Source organism: Pongo pygmaeus, chromosome 9 (assembly GCF_028885625.2).
Source record: "Pongo pygmaeus isolate AG05252 chromosome 9, NHGRI_mPonPyg2-v2.0_pri, whole genome shotgun sequence".
Classification (NCBI taxonomy): Eukaryota; Metazoa; Chordata; class Mammalia; order Primates; family Hominidae; genus Pongo; species Pongo pygmaeus.
This window is the reverse complement of record NC_072382.2, coordinates 122,819,322-122,842,305: the sequence shown is the minus strand read 5'-3', so window position 1 is coordinate 122,842,305 and position 22,984 is coordinate 122,819,322. Positions and strand designations below refer to the sequence as shown.

At 35.3% G+C, this 22,984-nt stretch overlaps 1 protein-coding gene across 5 annotated transcripts in view; it reads right to left on the bottom strand.

Moving 5' to 3' along the window:
* LOC129007780 (tubulin-specific chaperone cofactor E-like protein) overlaps nt 1-22,984 on the bottom strand; it is a 166,990-nt gene that overhangs the window by 130,069 nt on the left and 13,937 nt on the right. For 4 of the 5 annotated variants that reach the window (XM_054439045.2, XM_054439046.2, XM_054439044.2 and 1 more), the window contains 6 exons: nt 15,237-15,386; nt 13,396-13,535; nt 7,356-7,537; nt 5,779-6,035; nt 2,663-2,789; nt 1,055-1,171 (listed from right to left, as the gene is read on the bottom strand). In XM_054439045.2, coding sequence (XP_054295020.1) covers nt 1,055-1,171; nt 2,663-2,789; nt 5,779-6,035; nt 7,356-7,537; nt 13,396-13,535; nt 15,237-15,369 — 956 coding nt within the window. In that variant the 5' untranslated portion in view covers nt 15,370-15,386. Of the gene's footprint in view, nt 1-1,054; nt 1,172-2,662; nt 2,790-5,778; nt 6,036-7,355; nt 7,538-13,395; nt 13,536-15,236; nt 15,387-21,259; nt 21,341-22,210; nt 22,250-22,984 lie in introns of all 5 variants that reach the window. The other variant, XM_063671511.1, reaches the window with a different exon arrangement.

The window sequence follows — 22,984 nt, the reverse complement described above, 5'->3', positions numbered from 1 at the left end:
TAGTTGTTCTCAGATAGTTTTTAAAAGTTATCTTAAAAATCTCACTTAATTTGTCTGATATTCTTAAATGCTTAGGCTTTAAAACACTACTAATAATACCACAAAGTGTTGTTATATGACACTGATTGAGACTTAAAGAATGTTAACCCCCTTAAAATCTACAAACAATAGAGAACTTTGGGGGAAAAATAGACACATTCAATAAGAATGAATTAGAACCACAGAATCAATTAAAGCCACAGGCATTCTGTAACCAAAAGAACAACTAATATGACTCACATTCAGACTGTTTGTCTAAAACTCCTCCAGTCAAATGGGTATTCATATTATCCTTAAAGTCATTAAGGAAGAAAAGCACATAACTTTTCCAATAACCGATTCTAGTTACCAACACCCAGAAACCTGTTTTGGGGGGTATTTTTTTTTCTTGTATGTTTGCCTATATCATACCTGCTACATTTCCTTTTACATTTACAGAATTAAAGTTAGTTCCTCACTAGACAATATTTATTAACTCTTCATATACTTAAAGATAATTACTAATTTAGCCCTCAGCATTTCTCTTTATATTCACCATCCTAATTCCTTTAATATTTCCTCAGAGTCTATTTTCCAGTCCTTTTCTCACATTCATATTTTGTGAACTTACTGCACATTTGCCAAATCTTCCTAACCGGAGAACTTAGTATATCCTAAAAGTAGATCCAACATGAATGAACAGACTAATTTGGGAGATAGGTAAAAATGTACCCCAAAGAAAAAGATCAAAAAGGAATCAATGATGTGGAGTATGCAGCAGGAACTACTGGAATTGTCAAATACTTACCCAATCATTCTTAATACATGTGTTAATACATGTGCAAAGCTGAAAGAAATATACTGTGGAAAATGAGATAAAATAGGTTTGCTCTTGTGTTTCTTCCTTTTTTTTAACGTATTAACAAAGTTCTCTAAGAAGGGTCCAATAACAAATGATTAGATTTTGCTCTAACACAAGAGTTCTTAACTGGCATCACCACCCTCTAAAGTGTTTGGCCAATGGGGAATTTTTTACCTGAATGGCACTTCTTCCTGTGGAACACCCACATAGTAACGAATAAAAAATCTCTCAGAATCTTCTCGTTCACCATCAGTAACAACGCTGCCATTAAGTTTGGAAACTGATGGCAATCTATAAGTTAAAACCAAAATAAAGACATTTTTTAAGATACTAATATATTTAGCTTTAGAAAGAAACTAATTGGCTTGTGGCCCAGTTTTATTTTCTTGAAAGAACACATTTGATATAGTTCCATTTGTATACAACTACTGACATGAACTAAAGTGGTCTAAACTGAAAGGACAAAAAAATTGAGTTTCACTTTCATGTGACACTGAACTTTCATAATCATACCTCCCCTTTCACAACAAGATTCTAGGCAGCACTGTCCAAATTACATTAATATAATGAAGCCACATATGTAATTTTAAATTCTTTAATGGCTGCATTTTTAAAAAATAAAAATTAAACACATGAAATTAATTTTAATAATATATTTCACTTAACCCAATGTATCCAGAATATATAATCATTTCAACATGTAATCAATATTTTTAAATGAGCTAATTTACATTTTTAGTCATATAAAATATTTGAAATCCAGTATTTATTTTACCCTTACAGCACATTTCAATTCAGACAAGACATATTTCAAGTACTCATAGCCACACATAGCTAATGGCTACCATATTAAACAGCCCAGTCTAGAGAGTAGTCAGTAAAACTGGGTTATATAATTCAAGAATTAACTTATTATATTTGCAAAAGAATTGTGTAAAGAAAATAAAGCACAAGACCTACTGCAAGACATATTCTTCTTCAAAGAAAAGTATGCTCACATTTATTTCTTCAGAAAGATATTAATGTGTACGTTAACAACTGCAAAGCTGTAAGGATCTGCTAAGCATTAGCTTGTCACAAAGATCAACAACCTGTTTAAAGAACCACTCTTCTTTAGAGAACCTTAAAGCCTATAGTTCCCCTTTCAAAACTACTACGTATAGTATACAAAGAGAAAAAAAGCAAAGCTCTATGGCCCTTGCATTTTAGCCCGAATCTTATTTCTGCTAAAGGTTCATACAAAAATAAATACTCATAGGAAATTCCCAAGTATGTGGAGGCAGAGGCTGAGACACAAAAGGCAAGGGGAGTCAGACAGAAGATAATAATTGTGGTCATATTTAAATCAATCTACATTCAAGAAGAAAATGCAGATGCCACCCTCTTAAGTTTTCCACTAATGAAACAGCCCAAGTTTCAGGAATTTACAATCTAAATGATCAACATGTTAACAGAGAAAATAAGAAGAGAAATTATTCCCTACTGTACGTACTTTTACTTTGTGACCCAAAACAGGACTTCAAATATTCTAAGTATTGAAAAGCATAAAAACAGATTTGTAGAAAAATTTTTCAGCAGCCCAATTACATCTCATGTTTTCCTCATCATATTGCTCGCATTCCTTTTCATCCAGGATTTGGAGCTACAGAGGCAGCTCCTTCAAGCACAGTCTGCTCAAAGGATGAATAAATTCATAGTGCACTCCCACTAAACAGTGCATTATTCCTTTAATGAAACAATAAGCCCTCACATAAATAAAGCAAAACAATCAGGACAACAGACCTGGCTATTACCAATTTCCTTCGCTCCTCGGTGGTATATGGCTGCAGAAGAGGAATTCCTAACAATCTCACTTCTTCCAGTTTGGGAAATGAATTTAGTTTATCAATGTCTTCCCAGGACTGCAAACCTAATTTGAGAATATATTGTTTAAGTAAATCCAGAGATACACACAAATAAGAGAAACATAGCAAAAATATTAGCTCAATTAATAACTTCTGAAATGTTAAAATGATCATAAACTAAACAGTCTGAAAGTTTTCTTTATCTAAGGCAAGAGTAGAACATGGTTAAAACCACAAAAACTTCCCCATAGCCTCTCCTACCTGTGTGATCCAGGGGTTAAGAAAGGGAGTGTTATTGTCTAACATCCTCTCATCTACTCATTTTCTACCTACCAAAATGACTTATAAAGAGGGGTCACTGGTAGTTTCACCAATAAGCAGGATGTATGCCATGATTATGTAATTTAAAGAAAGCTATGTGACCAACTCATTTCACTCAAATATAGACTCATGGAATAAAACTATTGATCAGAGTTGATACTAACATACTCAAACTTTTACCTGAAAAATTCTAAAATGAGGCAAGGTCAACAGTACCAGAAACTAAATACAGCTGTCCCTCGTATCCATGGGGAACTGGTTCCAGGACCTCCTACAGATACCAAAATCCACAGATGATCAAGTCCCTTATATAACGTAGTATAGCATTTGCATGTAACTTACACAATCCCTCCTGTATACTTTATCTCTAGGTTACTTTTAATAGCTAATACAATGTAAATAATTGTGATACTGTATTGTTTAGGGAATAATGACAAGAAAAAAGTCTGCATGTTCAGTGCAGACACAACTACCCTTCTTCCCCATGTATTTTCAATCTGCAGTTGGCTGAATGCATGGATGAAGAGCCCATGAGTATGGAGGGGTGACTGTATTATCAATTTGGTGACAGGAAAGACAGATCTAAAACTTAAAACAAACAAAAACCAAAAAACCTGAACCTTTGAGTAAGGAGAATATGTAACAAATTAAGATTTTTAGTCCTAAAATGAAACTCTTCTTATGGCTATGAGAAAATGTATTCTCCAAGTCAATACTTGACTTCTAAGTCAGGTAGGTCTTCTACATAGGAAAAATTTTTCTGTAATAATGAAGCTGGTCAATTTTACAATGCATCAAGTCTATTTCATAGAACAACATAGTCCCTTCCTATTTTTATCAACCTTCAGCAAGGGTAAAGACAGAGGAGCGATTTATGAGGTCTCCGGTGTATAACTACCCTAAGTCACAACTATCCTCATCCCTTAGAATGGCATTTCCATCAAGGAGGAAGAATAGTTAGCTCAAGGGGTGTCAAGGTGAAATAAACAGCTTCCTTATGCAAAACACTGGATTTTAAAACGTATTTCCCACTTTTAAAACCTCTATGGTAAATTAAACTAAGTTTATGTTTTTTCAGTTGTAGGTTAGAGTTATTTCTAATTATGTAGGTGTTTTCAGAAATAAGCTAAAAGACGACATCAAGAGAATGAGAAAAAAAGTCACAGACTGGGAGAATGTATTTGCAGAAGACATATCTCATAAAGAACTGTTATTCAAAATATACTAAGAACCCTTAAAACTTAACAATAAGGAATAAAAAACAATCTGGCTACAAAATGGGCCACAGACCTGAACAGACACCTCACCAAAGAAGACATACTGATAGCAAACAAGCATATGAAAAGATGTTCAATATCATACATCATTAGAGAATTGCAGATTAAAACAAGATACCCCAATATACCTATTAGAATAGTCAAAATCCAAAACACTGAGAACATCAAACTCTGGTAAGGATGTAGAGCAAGAGGAACTCTTGAACTGCTGGTGGGAATGCAAAATGATACAGCCACTTTGGAAGACAGTTTGGCAGTTTCTTATAAAACTAATCATAATCTTACCATATGATCCAGCAGTCATGCTCCTTAGTATTTACCTAAATGAACTGAAAACTCATGTCCACACAAAAACTTGCATACAGATGTTTACAGGAGCTTTATTCATAACTGCCCAAACTTGGAAGCAACCAAGATGTCCTTCAGTAAGTAGGTGAGTAGATAAAATAAACTATAGTATATCCTGAAAATGGAATAGTATTCAGCACTAAAAAGAAATGAGCTATCAAGCCATGAAAAGGCATGGAGGACTTAAAGGCATATTCCTAAGTGAAAGAAGCTAATCTGAGAAGGCTACATACTGTATGATTCCAACTAGATGACATTCTGGAAAAGGCAAAACTATGCAGATAGTAAAAAGATGAGTGGTTGCCGGGATTGCGGGGGTAAATAGGTGGAACACAGAGGATTTTTAGGGCAGAGAAACTATTCTGAATGTTACTACAATGGTGGATACATGTCACTACACATTTGTGAAAATCCGTAGAATTTACAACACCAATAGTGAACCCTAAGGTAAATTATGCACTTGAGTGATAACAATAAGTCAACATAGGTTCACTGACTGAAATGGTACAAATGTATCATTTTGCTATAGGACACTGATAGTGGGGGAAGTTGTATATATGCGGGAACAAGGGGTATATGAAAACTCTCTGTACTCTCTGTTGAATTTTAATGTAAACCTTAAACTGTTCTAAAAAATAAAATTTATCAATAAAAAAAGAAATAAGCTAAATATATTCATTCCTGTGATACACAGGATCAAATGGCAATAAACTGGCAGATACTAAAAAAGTCAGCATTTGAAAAGACAGCAGGTTGGGATTTCTTAAACTAAGTCCCGATAAAATGGTCTATTTTGTAATTCTTTGTACTATTTTTACTGTGTCTTTTAATATCCAGTGCATCAATTTCATTTCACTTTTCTCATAGCATGACCCCTTTAATGTATAAAATATAAATTGTCAATGTAATGCTATGCCACTTAATATTTATCAGATCATTTATGAAAATGAATGTCTTAAATTTAGCCAATCATAGGCAGCTGCAGGTCATATAGAAAATTCACTCTAAAAAAGGTAAAACTGTGACTGAAAGAAATATACTTTCATTGTATTTCATGCATATGCTCAGGTTAATTTGCATGTAGAATAAGAACAAGCCTGAACCTCACCTGACTTGTGGAGGCTGATGGATCGAAGATTAGGAAACAACCTGGCCAATGAATCATCAGGCTCCTCAATAGCATTCAAATGATTGTTGGCCAGGACGAGGGTATCCAGTGAAGGAAACATAACTCCTAACTTTCGTATTTCAGTCCAGTCTTGGAGGTTATTGTCTGTTATATGTAGTAGCTTAAGAGAATGACAGCAAATAGAAGGACAAGACACTGTTTCATAGTCATTAAGGCACAGGAAGAGCTCCTCCAAACTGCAGAGAAAAAAGGAAATATTTCATTGTTTAAAGCAGTTTAGTTTCTACTTTACACCTATTTTCATTCATTCAATAAATAAATAAATGCCTACTATATGTGAGACTCTGCTAGGAATTGTGGAGAAAATACCAAGACGTCTTCCTGAAGTTCAAAATATAGCTGGGAAGACAAAACCTAAAGTACACACTGAAATAGCAAAGAATGATATAAGGTAGTGCGAAATTACTTTTGTGCTTAAATAATTAAGTACTAAATTAAGCAGTACTAACTGTAAGTATAATAGTCATTCACATAAGAATGAAATTAAAATTATAGTTAGAATAACCAGGAAGAATGCATGGCCTTGAAGGAGGGGAGGACTTCCATAAGTTGAGAGGAGATAGAAGAAAATTCCAGAAACAACATGAACAAATGTTTAGAAGTAGAAATAATAACTATCATTTATTGAATCCCTACCCTGTGTCAGACCCTATGCCAGGTGTATTATAGATTTTAGTCCTACTTCTGCAGGTAAATGCAATTATGCCCATTTTACAGACAAGGAAACTGAGCTCAAAGAAGTTAAGTAGCTTATCAAAGGTCATATGGTTAGTAGTGAAACTAGCACTTGAAAGCTCATTCTATGCCATGCTGGGTGTTGGGTGCAGTGAGGAAACCAACCTCATTAGAGTAAGAGTGTGAAATTAAGATGGAATAAGATGAAGAGTGTGAAATTAAGACGGACAAGATTCTAAAGGGCTTTGAGAATTTCCATATTTAGACAGTCAAAGAAACTACAGCCTCTTTAAATTTCCTTTGCACACTTACATGTAAATACAAAGATAGGGACAAGCGAAACATAATAAAGCATGTTTTAATTGACAGAAATAAAATTTCTTTCTTAAATTATTGAAAATAATACTAGGTCAATTTTCCCATCAGATCAGCTAGGGACTTAATCATCTGAATGTTAACACATTTTAGTGATACTATGACTTTTCCTCCCAAAGAAAAGGGCTGAGGCTCAATTCTCATATCAGAAGATTAAAATAGAGTAAGGCTGAGTTGATTTAGAGTGATAAACGCTTCTCAGGGGTATTTTCTAGCCCAGAGATGACATATCCCATGTCTTGGTGCTACTCAACACTGAACATGTATTCCACTGGAAATGCTACTAGATTACCCTCACATTCTCATTCCAATAACTTCGTTTTTCTAACCTCTTTCTCCACTCAATCTGCAGTTCTAGTATTTCTTGGGTGGGAGATCAGCAGTAATCCTATGTACTAACACAGATAGCAACGTAACTCCCTCGCCCTCATGCTCTCTGGGCTTACTCTGGTAACTCCTGTAGTATCGTGTGGACTGTCTCCCAAGAAGCTTTGCTGTTGTTGAGGACAAGTTTGCGAACCCCAGAGAAGGACCCAGCACATGTTCTTTCTAAAACCGACAAATTCAGAGGGTTGGAACTCAGGTTTAGAAACTCCAGCTGAGGAACATTTGACACAATTTTACTGACCTAAGGAGAAAAAAAGAAAAGCATTATCAGGCAGTAATCAGAGCTGTTAAATAGCAATCATGCTCAAGAAAACCTAGGGGAGCGGGTCTCCAGGCAAAGGGCCATTTACATCAAGTAGTCCTATTTAGTGACGGTACTCACAGAGGGACATAAGTGATTTCAACAAACCTTGGCAAATAATTTAATCTTTCAATGAAATAGTGGCATAACTGACTGGTACATAACAGAACTTAATGGTAAAAAGGAAGATTTCCTATGTTGCCTTTACAAAGGTTTCTGATTCTGCTCTATGTGACGTTCTCTTTAGTAAGTGGAGAAAAGATAGTTTTGATGACATTTCTTAAAGAGTCGAGATTAGTTCATATAATTCTCTTTGAATATCTCCTTCCTCTCATTCTTAGCAAAATATTAAGGCTAATTAAAGGTTAAAATTCACCTGGTAACAATTCATGTGTTAAATTTGACTGCATTATCACAATCACTTAGAAAACAGATTCAATTTGGTTCAAAGATGTACCAAACTTTAAAATATGTTGACTCAAAACCAAAAAAAATCCATAACTATATAATGAAAGGGAAAACAAGATTATCAACGATTTAGCTAGCAACTTGGTAGACAAAAAGGAGAAAAAGAAAATGAGCATTACTGACCTTAGCTATTTGGTCTGCATGGTACTAGTCTCTCTGATATAGTTTATTCATTAAATTCTCAAAACAACTTGCAAGATAATACTACTTTCATTTTAATAAATGAGGAATCTGAGGCTCAGAAATGTTAAATAATTTGACTAAGGCCTTACAGTTACAAAGGTCACGTCTGGGATTTAAAACTCCGAGCCATTTTTCTTTCCAATATACCATATTTATACATCATAAATATAAGCAGAAAAAAATGAATAAAGAAAACTGAAGACTAGTTGGTACAATCTGCGAGAAGGATCAGCTTAAACAAGTATGAAATAAATGCTAGCTGTCCAGCAAATGTATTAAGCATCAAACAACCAGGCAATGTGGTAAGTAAAAGTTATAAGAAAAGGAGAAAAGAGTAGTTAGGATTAGTTTTAGAGTAAAAAAACCTGGGTTCAAACGAGGTTCCAACACTTCCTAGCTGTGTGATTTCAGACAAGTGACTTAATCTTTCCAAATCTCAGTTTCCTCATTTGTAAAATAGGGAAAATAGTTCCCATCTGTTGGTAGGATTAAATGAGACACACATGTAAAGTGCTTAGCATAGCAAGTGACACATTTTTTTGAAACTTGTTTCCCTACGTACCCCCCAATAGCATGTAAGCTCTATAAAAGCAGATATAGTACTTACCTACTTCATTACTGCATAGTGGGCACTTATTTACTGAATAACTTAATGGCACAAAATCATTTAATAAATGTAACTATATGAACATAAGCATAATATGAACCATTATCTCAACCTTGGCTACCCATCAGAATCACTGACAGAATTTAAAATATGCTGATTCCAAGGTTCCACCATAATTACTGAATCAGAAGCTTCATAGATGGGACAAGCTTCAGGGTTGCAACCTGAGTATCTTTCTTTTCAGAGCTCCCAAAGTATGCCAAAAGAGTATCCAGGAGGGAGAACCATGGGTAGAAAGAAAAAGTAACCTGTACTTTACATCAGATCTACTGTGTAAACATTCAGTTCAGGAGTTCTAAAATCAGTGAGAAGTAGATTAATTCCAAGAAGTTTCAGAAGAGTGGGTGAGAAGAAAAGGTTCCCTGCATTCACTATTTCACTTATTCCACACACAAACCCTATAAAGTGGGTACCATTTTTATCCTCATTTTACAAATGAAGAAATGAGCTCCCTTTTAGAGAAAATACACTAGGCTTCCGTTTAAAGTGTAAGGAATTTATACCAGTGTGCACATATTCTCTTGCCTGATCCCTTTTGCGATCAAATGGTAGCAAACATTTGTGCAATATATGGCTAGTATTTGGAGCTTAGTCTGTGATTAAAACACAGCTAAATAGTTCATGCAGGAACCAATCTGTACTGCATTCTATGATTGAATACCAATATGAAGAACTTTCATACAGAAGATGCTTACCAGGTATACTTAACCTCTTTGTGGGGGTGGGAGGGGTTCAGGAATTATGCTCCAACTAAAGCATAAAGAATAACTTAATTATAGGACAACCCCAGTTAAATAAAAACAAAACATAAACCCTTTGCTAACTACTACCACTCATATTTTATTTTTATAATAAAGAGGAGAACACTTTAAAAAAATAGATAATTTAAGGGTTTTGAAACAATTTCTGGGAGATTTCCCAAGGCTAGCAGATATATGATGTAATCATCATGGTCTGCATCAGCATTACTGTACAGTGAAAATTAATATTCAGAATAATGACTTGTTAACCCTAGAATATCCTAAAAGATAAACTGGACTAGAATTTAATCATTCAAGCAGGAAAAGTAACAAATGTTAGAAATAAATGAATATTTTCTTTAAAGGGATGAAATAAAAAAGGTTTTTTTGAGTAACCTCAAATTGATAAGACTCAGGAAGACATAATATTCATTACACAGATATATTTACTTATGACAGAAAAACTTCCCAGTACCAAAAGCCGACAAACATTCCATGAGTTTCTAGGGCAGTATACTGACTTCTCTTTTTTAAATTCTAAAAATAAAAAAGACTCCTCCAACTGGAATGAGTATGCTCATGTGCAGAAACATGGAGATGAACTCAGACCACATTTTAGGTTTCTACAGTTCTATGATGTAATAGGGGACCCTTTACTTTGGCTTCCTAAAAGGAAGAAACTGAAGATTTAAGAAAAATGGGAAAAGGGTTTTAAGATAACAATCTGTCATCTGTACCTAAGCTATTCTCTACCTCACCTGAGTGGCTACTTCCTCCCTCCTCTCAACCACTAGGTTTAATTTCTTTTATAAAATGGTTTTGATAAGGAATGCAGTAAAAAGAAGGTACCTTGGGAAAGGTCAGACAAAGATCTACTCAGCCAAAAATTCAAGTCAAAAGCTAAAAAAAATGCATTATTTTTAAACATAGATGCCCAATTTTAGAAGGGTGAAGACAAATCTTTGCCTCCCCAAAAGTATTACTTTTCTCATCCATATTTATCTTAGTCTCTGGATATATAGCAGCCAGCAAATTAAGCTACAAGAGAAGTTACTCATAACCTATAATATTCTTGGTCATCCAAAAAACAAACGCAAAAATTATACAACTGGTTCCACATTGCCCTATCAATAGTGGCTGAAATAAATTCCGTTAATGGCTAAGGACAAATTATCTTTTTGGTAATCAGATATATAGATTATAATGGGGTTGAAATGTAATGTCCTAAAACTGGCGACCTATGAAGCATTTGTAGCCTGGACAAGAGTTTAATCAACCCTAAAAATCAACATTCTTTTGTCATATTTCTCCCTTTTCTATGTTCTGATATATCCTCTAGAAGACTGGGATCAACTACAGTTAAGGATAAAGAGGAAATATAAAGGAATGATGAAAACAAAAATAAATTAGAAAATGGATACCTGAAAGTAACAGCAACAAATATTTACTTGAAAACTGCCTGAAAACAGACTATAGAGCACTTAGGAATATACAAACTGGGTATAAATACAGTATAAATAAGTATGCAACCCTCTGGCTATATGTCAATGTGGCTTGAGAAAAATTTAACATAGACCTTTGTCTAAGCAGAGAAAAATGCTGAATTACTTAGTGTACACACTGTGTACTGATCCATATTACATACATCTTCCTCCTGAGGTAGCAACTACATCACTCTTAAACTGTTCCCACCAATTAGCAAAAGCTTATATACATGGTCAAAGCACAAAACCTTTGTAAAATTTTGCATTTCCAAAGAAACAAATTTGAAGTGCAGATAAAGCATGCGTGGCAGTTAAATGTTGCAGAGGACCAAGAAGGCACAATCTGTAATTTGTTAAACAGTAAACTATACAAATTGTTCAGATAAGTAAATAAATATATATACAAATAGAAATTATTTTTTACACTAGCCCTATAAATTTGCATATGTTAATAAATCACTTAGAAATAGGTGACATGCATTGCAAAGAATTTTGGTTAAAATCCTAATAAAAGTAGGAAATATAACCAAGAACACAGTTACCAGATTAAACAAAGGCATAAAATAGATAAAAGTAAGAAAAGCTTACCAAAACTAGGTTATGGATGGGTTTTTCTTAAACAAGAAATCTGTCTTAGGATTTGTATAGCGTTCAATATCTACTAAGTGTTTCAATGATTAATTTTATTGGCAAGCCTATCTTATGGATGTGCAAACTAAAGCTCTAAAGGATTAAGTGAATTTCTTAGGATCACAGGAAAAGTTGGAACAAGAGGTCTTGATTAATCCTTAAGATATAATCATTTAATCATTAACGCACTCAACAAATATTTGACTACTTGGTATGCTGGGCTTATGATAAAAAAAAAGATAAAAATCTCCACTTGGAATAAGCTCATAGTCTATTAGGAAAACTGTCAAGTAAGCAAGTCATTATACCAGACTGTGATAAATCCTTTCATGGTGGTATAGTGTAGGTGCTCTGGGATAATCTGACTCTGTCTGTGAGACAGCCAGGGAAAATTTCACAGAGGAATAGCAACTTGGGCCAAGTCTTGAAGGATAAATAGGAAGTGGCCAGGTAGACAAGAGAAGAGAGCAGTGGGTTCAGAATGAATAAAAGCAAGGAAGCTTTTTATTTCGAGTTTATCATGAGCTGCAAGTAAAAGTATATGGCTAAAGAGGGAGAAAACGTTCTAGAAATAGCAAAGGGCCATATGATGAAGGGTCATGCTTACAGAGTCAGACTTTAGTTTCTAGGCAAAGAAAGCCAACTGTAGGCCTTTATGCAGGACAGTGTCATAATCATGCTTCATGTATTAAAAGGAGTCTGTGGTAGCACTACGGAAGACAGCTTAGCGGAAACAGAATAAAGCCGGATCCAGGAAAACCCATTAGGAAAGTCTTCCTAAAGTCAAATCAAAAAATAAGAGCCCAAATTAAGGCAGAAGAATGAACCAAGTAGGAAGAACATTTTAACCCTATTCTTCAGGGTAGCTTCTATCAGGTAATGTTATAAGCAGGTAGGTAATGTTACATATAATAATAAGAGAATGTTACAAAACTGTATTTGTGTACTTTTACAAACTATGTGTGTAGTTTATAGTTACTCTGAGGTCAAGACATCAGTTATGTCAAACCACCCAAGGGATTTGATAATATAAGAAAAGTTGTAAAATATTTGAATAAATTTCAATAACAAGAATAAATATATTTATATATATTCTCAGTTTCAACAATTTTATGTCAGTTTTCAGTAATAAATATTGAAGTAGAAGTAGAGAATGAGCATAGGATGTATAAATTAGTGAAACAGTAGAAAATTTAATGCACGGTTAGCAGTTTAAGCTGACAACGACTAATCAACCTCTTGATGCCTAAATTTCCTTAATGAATTTTCGCCTTGATGAAAAACAAATTAACAATAACAAAGCTAATGAAAAATCACCATAGATAGAGTCAGTTATTTGCCTTTTTTTTTTTTTTTTTAAATTAAAGATGGGTTCTTGCTATGTTGCCCAGACTGGCCTCGAATTCCCGGGCTCAAGTGATCCTCCTGCCTCAGCCTCCTTAGCACTGGGATTATAGGCCTTATTTATCTTGATATACAGACATACAGACACTAAGATATACAGACAACAAGAAGTCATACAGACATCAAGTGAGAACAGAATTTAGCAGAACATATAATAACATAAACAATGACACAAGGGTTATTGCTGCTTTTCACCAAAATGTAGCAATATAAAAACTTCACCTCATGCCAGTCTTCGAGTTTGTTGTCAGAAAGATCTAGTTCCGACACATGAGCGCAGAAGGCAGCAATTTCTTTTTCATCTCCTGCACAGGTTATTCCACAGCTGTTCAACACTAGTACACTTGGGAGGTTGAGGCGATCTGAATGATGGGAGACACAAAATATTTTCTATATCAGCCAAATTCTTGTCTATGTATGTTCAGCCCTCAGGAATTGTCAAGAAACAAAAATCAAACTGTGTGAAATTACATAAGGATCTAGAAAATACAGGATATAATGGGACCAAAGGGTACTGAATCCTAAGAGGAGACAGCCAGTTATTGCCCAGGAGGAGCTCAGAAGTACTGCACCAGTACCACCAAAAAAAGTCCTCTAGGCTTTAACTCATAGCAGGATTGCTTATCTCAATTACCAACAACAGAGCCCTCATCCATGCTATCATCTTATCATCTGAACAAGAGATCCATGAAATTCATGTGTGGACTATCAGTACACTTTCTTATAGGCCTCAATTCCTTCTTTTTGAAATTTAGTTCCAAAGTATTCTGGATAGCTCTTTTCTCTCTATCTGATGTGTATCTTTATCTTTTGTGCCTCTGAAAATCATCTCAAACCATTAATCTACTAAATCACTTCTGTTAAGTTTATATCATTCAAGAAGTCTTCCTCACTTAAGTGGATCCATTCAGAACTCTACATCTCTCTCTCGTCTATCAATTATCTCCATTTCATATCCCTACAGAATTTGTCCCTTATGAAAATTAGCCTTCTTTAAAAATATAACTGTAACGGAAGAAAGTCTTTCAGAGTCTTAAACTATTCACTGAATTTGGTCAAACCGAGGTAACAACTTTTTGACTACTGCCTGGTTCAAAAACACGTGTCAATAAAATCACTCTTACAATCTCTACTAAAAAGGATAAACATGAGAATGCAACCACTCTTTTCCCAGTTGGTATAAAACAAGGACTCATCAAGGTAGTACTTTATTAATGGAGACCTCAAATTACATGGTTTGCAACTTGCTACTTTCAGCAACATATTTATCAGAATGGGAATGGATCCCGAAAAAAAAAATTACCAAGTAAGAAATCCACTTCTCTCTGCCATTCCAGGTTACATAGAGATAAAATTATTGTATTTAGAAACAGCAAACACTCAGTAACCTTTGAAAGTAAGAACTAACACAGTGATTCAATATTAATCCCCCATAATTACAAAAAACTACTTCCAAGAACTCTTAATTGCAACATTAAGCTAAAAGACAAGCAAAAATATACCTTGCACATTTCTAGTTACAGATTTTTGCTCACATCTAATCCCTCTCCTAGAATGTATCTCATCTCTAACCAAATTCTGCATTCTTGAAGAACTAGTTAAAATCTCACAGCTTTGAATCGTTTCTTGATCATATTAATTATCTTTTAAATTTCTTTCCAAATCACTATACCATTCATTTGGCTCAACATAAATTGTCTTGTGTTTATTTACCTTTGTAAATGTGAATGTCTTATAAACCAATTAGGCTATAAGGTCCTGGAGGGCACAGGCCAGTCCTGTACTGTTTTGTACCCTCTATGTTCCATAAAAGAATATGCATTTGAAATATTATCACTCAAATATTATTCTTGTCATACACATGCAACTAAAACATCTCTTAGTCAATCTGGAGGAAAACCAGTCCTGTTACGTTCTTTAGAAAACTGAAATCATAACAAGGGGGAAAGACTATTTGACTGTAATTAAAAATTAAATAAATCATTTGCAAACAAGGCAACACTGTGATTTAACATCCTAAGTAAGCTCCACTAAATAAGTGTTTTAGGTCCCATCTTTCTTACCTTTCATAGGAGAGCCCTGAGGTGTGGCTGGGACATGTACTCCCATTCCTGGGCCACGGCGATAAGGAAAATTTTCAGGACTATATTTTTCACATAATACTTGCATGAAACTTCTTCCACTAGGTTGATCCATCTTTGTTTCTTAAAATGCTACAAGAAACCAATAAATCATCAAATTATGTATTTACTCACATAAGAAGTATTTATTGAAAACCAATTATTTATAAAGCACTAGACTAGGCATTGCAAGACATATGATACTTAGTTACTGACCCTAGAAACATATACTGTGGTGACAGCTTACAATTTAGGGAAGCTACATATACAGACAAATGACAGCAATAACAGTTGAGCATATATCTGCAATACAGATGAAAAGTATTACAAGATTTAGAAGAGGAGGTGATCACTTCCAACCAAGGGCAATGAGAAGGCTTTTGGCTGGTACATAGGATTCATGTGGATAAGTAATTGAAGAAAGGTCTGAAAAAGAAGGTACAGATTGAACATCAGACTAAATAGTTTGGATGAATCCTTTAATATCTATCCCTCAAAATCCATTATCTTCTTCCATAGTAAAAGAACCTTTAACTGGATAACTGGATAACTGTATTTGGGAATGAGTGCTGGCTAAATTCCAGCTCATGGGCTAGAAACCAAGTATTCTGTGGCAGCTTCTAGAAGTCATCCTTAAAAGATGACCAGAGTGTGCCATTTGCCCTCCTTCTTTGTTTCTTCCTCCATCTGTTGCCTAGAAAACTGATGCCACCAGACAACGAACCCAAGGAATATACACTAAGAAAAGTGGGACGAAGAGCTGAAAGGGCTCTGCATCCCTGAGGACTTCATGTAACTGAGCTGCCATACTGGTACATATCTCTGGAAATTTCAGTGACAGATAAATAATCTATTTTGCTTAAGCCATTGTTCTTCTCAATTTTTTAGTTACCTATAACTGGACCTAATCCTAAATAATACAAAATGTCATCTCTTTTGGTTCTGAGTTTGGGTAGAGTCCTTTCTGTTTAGCATCAGCTAAGGGTCCAAACATTGAATGATTCCAGCATCTGAGAAGATGAGTACTGAGAAGGACTCATGCATACATTAAAACAGGTAATATTAAACAACATGCTAACTTCTGACAACCTGATAACTCATTACTTAAGGGGCTGGCCTATGATGCATATTAAATATTAATCAAAATATAGGCAGCTAAAATTGACCTCTGTAATTTCAACTATTAGGTATCAGGCTTTTTTACTAAAATAATCAGTAGGGAGAAGGATATACAGGCTATAGAGTAGTCAGAGAAGAAGGGATATCATAAGAAAAGGAACAGTATTCAAAATGTATTATGGTATATATGAGCAAGCACAAAATATCTGATGCTGCCAAAGCAGCCTGGCAATGGTAGACACTGTCAGGAGCATCTAACTAGGAACCTCAGAGGAGATCTTGTATACCACATTAGGAGGTTTAATGTTATCCTACAGGAAACGGAAAAAACTGAAAGGTTTTAAGGAAGGGAATACAAGAACGAATTTTTAGGGAAAACTCATCCTGAGAATCATGGAGCTGATGACTATGAGGGAAACAGGACTGAAGGCAGGGAGAAGTTAGGAAGATACTGCAAAAACACAGCAGAGAGATCGGGAGAGCTTCAAGTGATTCAGTGGTAGAATAAATAGAAAGCAGAGGCAGATTCATGATCATGTTAAAAAGCAAGCTATTCAGAAATTACAGGGGCTGAGGGAGAAGGTAAAGTCAAAAATGACTCCCAGGGTTTCTAGTTCAGGTGACCAGGTGACTGGTGATACCATTAACAAGAAAGCAGGAACAGAGCCAGTTTTACAGAAGAAAATGATGAATTCCACTTTATACGTGTTCAATTTGAAGTGCCTGTGGAATATCCAGGGAAACAATCTGGAGTTGAATGAGAATAATGAGCTAAAGATGAAGATTTGGACACCATTACGATATATAAAATGTTATGAATAAGAACAATAAGACAATGTCACTGATATTTAAGGGACAGGCAGAGGAAACAGAGTCATGAAGAAAAAGAAAGAAAACAACCAGACAGCAGAGTGTTTAGCCAATATTTTGAGAAGTTTTGCTGGGAGTGGAGAAGGAAGATGGGATGATAAGAGAGTAGGGAATCCGGGCAACTGTCAAGATTTTATATCTTAAAATAGGAAAGACCCAAACATGGTTATAGATTACAAGGAAGAAGCCAGTAGCCCTGAAGAGGCTGAAAAATCACTACCTGTACTTTTTCCTAGAAGAAACTAGCAGGAACAAGCACTGGAAAGCTTCTCAGAAGGCTGTTTGATATTAGCCAGATAATGCTTCAAATTGCTTCCCATTAGTGGTGACATATTTATTTCACTATAGTTACTGGTTTACTTTTGCTTATATTGTTTAATTACAATGAACGTTAGGTATTTTTCTTATGTGATTATCCTATCTCTACTATTACATTACAAAGGGGAGTGGAACTGTGTAATCCTATTTCTTTCAGTATCAATTCATAGCATCAGGCATAGTTTATTATACATGGTAACGGTTTGATAAATGTTGTCGTGTATTAAAATCACTAGCCGAGAAGAAAGGGCAGAGAATTCAGGATGAAGGGTAGGTTTACACCCCACCCAGTTCTGACTACATAATAGTTTTGTGCCATCAGGCAAGTCACTGTTATCTCAAATGTCTTCAACTATAAAATAAGGTATTAACATCTCTACTACCTGGATTACAGGGTTGCTGTAGAGCCCTAAAATACACAAATGCACTAGTTGGATTACAGGGCTGTTGTAAAGTTCTAAAATATATAAATGTTAATTCTGAGAGGAAGTTGTAGTACAATAGAAAGCACATGGACATAGGCAATTTAAGCTCTTTCCCTAGCTGGGTAAACCACAGGCTAATTATCTAATCTCTCCCTACTTTAATTTTCTCACTTATGTATGGTCTAAACCTTCCTCTCAGGTTTGTAATAAGAATTTGAAAAAAGTATGAATATAAAAGTGGTTGTTAAACTTGGCTCATTTCCTAGACTACCAGGACCAAGATCTACTGGACTTTGTGGAATCAATTTACAAAGGCCTAGAACACAGGAGATGCTCACTGAGCACATGCCCATCCACTGAACAAAAATTTTCATGATAAATGGCATTAATATCATAATGAGTAAAGTGACCTTGAAAATAAGAGGGCTGCCCTTTGCTCAAGATTCCCATTTGTAAGCTAAAAGATAGAGTTTGTTTTAGTACAAGACACTTTGTTCTTTCTATCCACACAGTGTTAAGTGTCTACATAGCGGCTGCCCTCTATTCCAACACTGAGTGTGTCAAAATTGAACTGTGTTGTGTTCAGCTAGGGCTTTGGGAACTTCAGGTTGAAAAGTTCTTTTTCAATGTAAACTCCTCACCACCAACAGCAGACAATATAGAACAGGTGCTATGCCACTAGCAACAGGCACCATAGCTATTATCAAAAAATCCTGTCTCAAGCAGAATGCCAACAGAATTTTTAGAAATTTTTAACAAAAAAGCCAAAGAAGTTACATTGTTATCTTTCATACAATCAGCAGTTCAAAAGAGTAAAAAGTGTGTGGAGAGGGTGAACTGTCACTGTCAAAATAATATCACTGAGTTTAAGCGGCGCCTTTTATCTGAAGGCTTCAGAACCACTTAAACTCAAACTTATACAATTCAAGGGCAATAATCTTATATACAATTTAAATATAGAGAAACCAAGGGATGGTAGGAAAGACGTATTCAAGTTAAAATGCTAGTAAGCAAGCAAACATGGGAACTTAAAAGCTTTTCCTCATGGTCCCATGCTGTAAGAACTCTTCCAAATAGGATTTTTTTTAAGACTTATTTTTTTTTTGACTGAAAAGCAACACCAAGTACCTTCATTGGTCATTTTCCAGGATACACTATTGGATTAGCTTTCCAGGAATGCAGATGGGCACACATTAATACATAGGTTTTGAATTAGAACATCAAGATTGTGAAATGGATTGGTAATGTAACTCTACTCAAAATCTGTTGGGGCAGTCTGAGGAGGAACAGTAGGTGGGAAAAAAGGCTGAAAACCTAACAGACTGAAAAATGAGGAAATACAGGATGGAAAAAGATCTTTCACTAGAGCCTTTAAAAGGTTTTTGGGGGGTGGGAGGGTAATCTATGACATTTTGGAAATAACAGGTGTCAAATTACATCAGACTACCTCTATAGTTGGCAGAGTTCTAATGCATTTGTAAAACTGTTCTGAATTGGTGCTGAAAGCCAGAGAGCCAGGGATCTTTGGTGATATTGCTTGCTTCCATTACTAAGTTGTGAAGTGGGCCTGTGAAAATTTCAATTCGTTTGTGCCTCAAGATCCTGACTATAATATACTCTTGTAAAGTGCTTGGAAAAAACTCAGAATAATGTATGAGTTGGAGGATAAGGTGCTCAGTACACTTTTGCCAATTACTTTAAAATCAGAACAGAACATCCAGTCGCCTTAGTACCCTTAACCACTATTGAGGTTAAGTACACAAACAATTTGTACTTTAAGTTCCCAATAAACGGGTTAGGTCAAAATTAGCAAGAAGCTCAACACAACTGAAAACAGAAAGTAGGCCATGTCTGACCACTAACACTGGGAAACATACAAGATAGATCCTTTTGTATAATAAGTATGCAAGGTCAATACTTATTTCACAAAGAAACAGTGTAGAGTAGTATACTTCATAAAGTACGAACACTGCCAGCCTCACTAGCTAATTCCAAAAGATATAAAACGTACCCCACAGAGTGCCAAAATATACATTTTAAATCTTATAAAAATAGATTTATCTGCTTGTATATGCATAGATTATCTCCGGAAAGATAAAACAGAAATGAATAAAAGTAGTATCGACAGTTGACTCCAGAGAGAAGAAATGAGGAATACAAGTGGAAAGATTTGCTTTCCAATGTTTACCCTTTTGAACAACTTGAATTCACCATGTGCATACATCATCTTTTTGAAATGTAAAATGTTTTTAAGTAACATATCTGGAAATGACCTAATAGTTTGTCAAAGGGTTTTTTAATGTCTTCATTATATAATATTTCTATTTTTAAAATTCCAAATTGGAATTTGTGTATGCAGAATATAAAATGTTAATTTTGAAGAAACTGGGGAGTGAGGAAGAAAAGAGAAATAAAATAGATGGCTAAACAGAAATAGATAATTTTGTAAAACAACATCAGCACAGAAAAAGCAAGCAGAAACAAAACATATCCAAGCCTGAGAACCAAACCACAGTGAAACTAAGAGGAGGGAATGAGATGAAGGTGAGCAGGCTGCCAAGGCCACAGCAGCGTTCTGCCCTTCTTTACCATGGCTTTCACAGGGGCAAAGCGAAAGCTCCACTATGGGGTGTATCAAAGGGATGGAAGTATACCCTCAGCCTTGCACAGTTCCACTTCCTTTGCTAGCCAAGTTAAATGTGTTAATACAAGTTACCCAAGTCTTTCATCCAAATTACCCAAATTTGCCCCAAATTCTGCTGATTCTGGAGCCATAAGCTAAGGAGGTGTGATGCCTGAAGATGGCTGGGAGATTCAGGCCTCTCTGTCACCTCCAACTGTAGAGATTAAAAAACGAAAGAGAGGTGCTTTCTGAAGCAGGAAGCCATTTCTGCAGGTTTCAAGTTACTACAATAGTAGATAGTTGGGAACTGATTTGTGCTTTTGAAAAAGAAATCACAATAATTCAAATGTGCATTAATTTAGGATGTGGCTAAATCTTCAAGAAGTTTTCATAACTTTCACAAAAATGGAGAAAAGGAAAATCCTCTCAAGTAGTTTAAAATTACCTTCAGTTATTTGACAAGGACCCATTTGTACAACGAATCAATCATATCTATTCATCAGAGAAGGGCAGAAAAAACTACACTCTGAAAGCTACTGCCAATATTTTGCTACCACTATTTGAAAACAAAACTTCAGGTAAACAATTTGTCAAAGGCTCCACAATTTCACCTTTAGGTTCCTTGGGTCAGATGACATTTCATTTTAGTGATTTGCTATCCACTTGGGTAACTGTCTTCTTCACAAGACAACCTGAGAATGAGAATTTCCTTACCAATTGTTTAGTAAAAATGCAGACAACAAATATATTTAGTTTTCTCTGCCATCTCTTTTCATTTTCATACCTTAACAAATTCTCCCAATTAGGTTTATTTCCCCCCATTCATTTATTTTTAAAATATGTGCCTTCATAGAGCTTAGTTTCATTTAGTTCAGTTCAACAAGCATGTACCAGATGCTAAATCTACGCCAAACACTATGCTAAGAACTAAAGAAAGTGAGAAGGAATAAAATCCAAACTCTGCCCTCAGGGCATCCACACTCTAGAAGGAAATACATGAGATAACACATATCTAAAATAAGCCAGACAAGAAATAGTGAATTCAACATAAGAAGTGATTAACTTTCAGAAGTGTGATCAAGGAAGTAGGTGAATCCTGAGCCATTTTGAAAGATAAAGATTAGCTGACAAGGTGGGGAATGGCATTCCAGGCACAGGAAACAATAGCACATGAACAAACACAAGAGACCAGAAACAAGGGTTATCAGCTGTACTGCTAAAACATAAAATATGGGTGCTGACAGGGGGGGAAAGCAGGAGATTCAACTGTGGAGGTGACAGTGGTCAGTAAGGTCATGACGTTCTTGGGCTAGACTTTATCCTGCAAAGATAAAACTAAGAAAAATTCTGAGAGATTACAGTGACTAGAGTGCAAGGATGAGGGTTATTGATCTTTATGCAGAATACAGAGAGGTCAAAAATGAGAATTTAAAAATCAGTGAAGGACTGGGCAACTAAGAGTTTCTTTACCTTAGGAGAAGCAATTCCAGTACAGTTAAGGGCATCGAATCCATAGAATAGGGAGTTAAGTAAATAAGCCGAGAAAAGAGTAGCAATCATACCTTTGAGAGGCTTAAATGAAAGTGGACGAGGTGGGACAGCTGGTGGAAAAAACAACGAGGGTTAAGAAAGAGTTGTTCTTTTTTTTTTTTTTTTGAAAAAAGACAAAAGAGAAATGTATTGCCTGAATTTGCAGGGGGTCAAGGGAGGTCTGCAAAAACTAAGAAAACAAAGCCATAGGAGGAAAATCTCCCAGCCATCTTCAAAGAACCTCTCAGGATTGCTACCTTTCTCAAGTTTTGCAAGTTTTGTTTTTGTTTTTTTTTTTAAGCCCATTAAATTTTCACTTTGTGAATTCTTCTTCTAACCTCATCTCCAAAAAGCTTTCTTCTTTTGAACAATTATCTACTGTATCCAAACTTTGCCAGATTCTTAGACATTTTAGGTAGCTGGAATTTTCGTTTTGTTTTCTAAAGCAGTCTTTCTGATCTGCAGCCTAAGAGTATCCCCAAAAAGACTGATTTATTCTGGAAAAGCATATGTATATGTTACATATTTTTCCCTCCAGGAAAGATGAAATAAATCAATGAATAAAGGTCTATTAATGAGCTTTATTCTAAATATTTGCTTTTAAAAAATACAATGTTCGGCCGGGAGCGGTGGCTCACGCCTGTAATACCAGAACTTTGGGAGGCTGAGGCAGGTGGATCACCTAAGATCAGGAGTTCGAGACCAGCCTGGCCAACACGGCAAAATGGTTTCCGTCTCTACTAAAAATACAAAAATTAGCCAGGCATGGTGGCATGTGCCTGTAGTTCCAGCTACTTGGGAGGCTG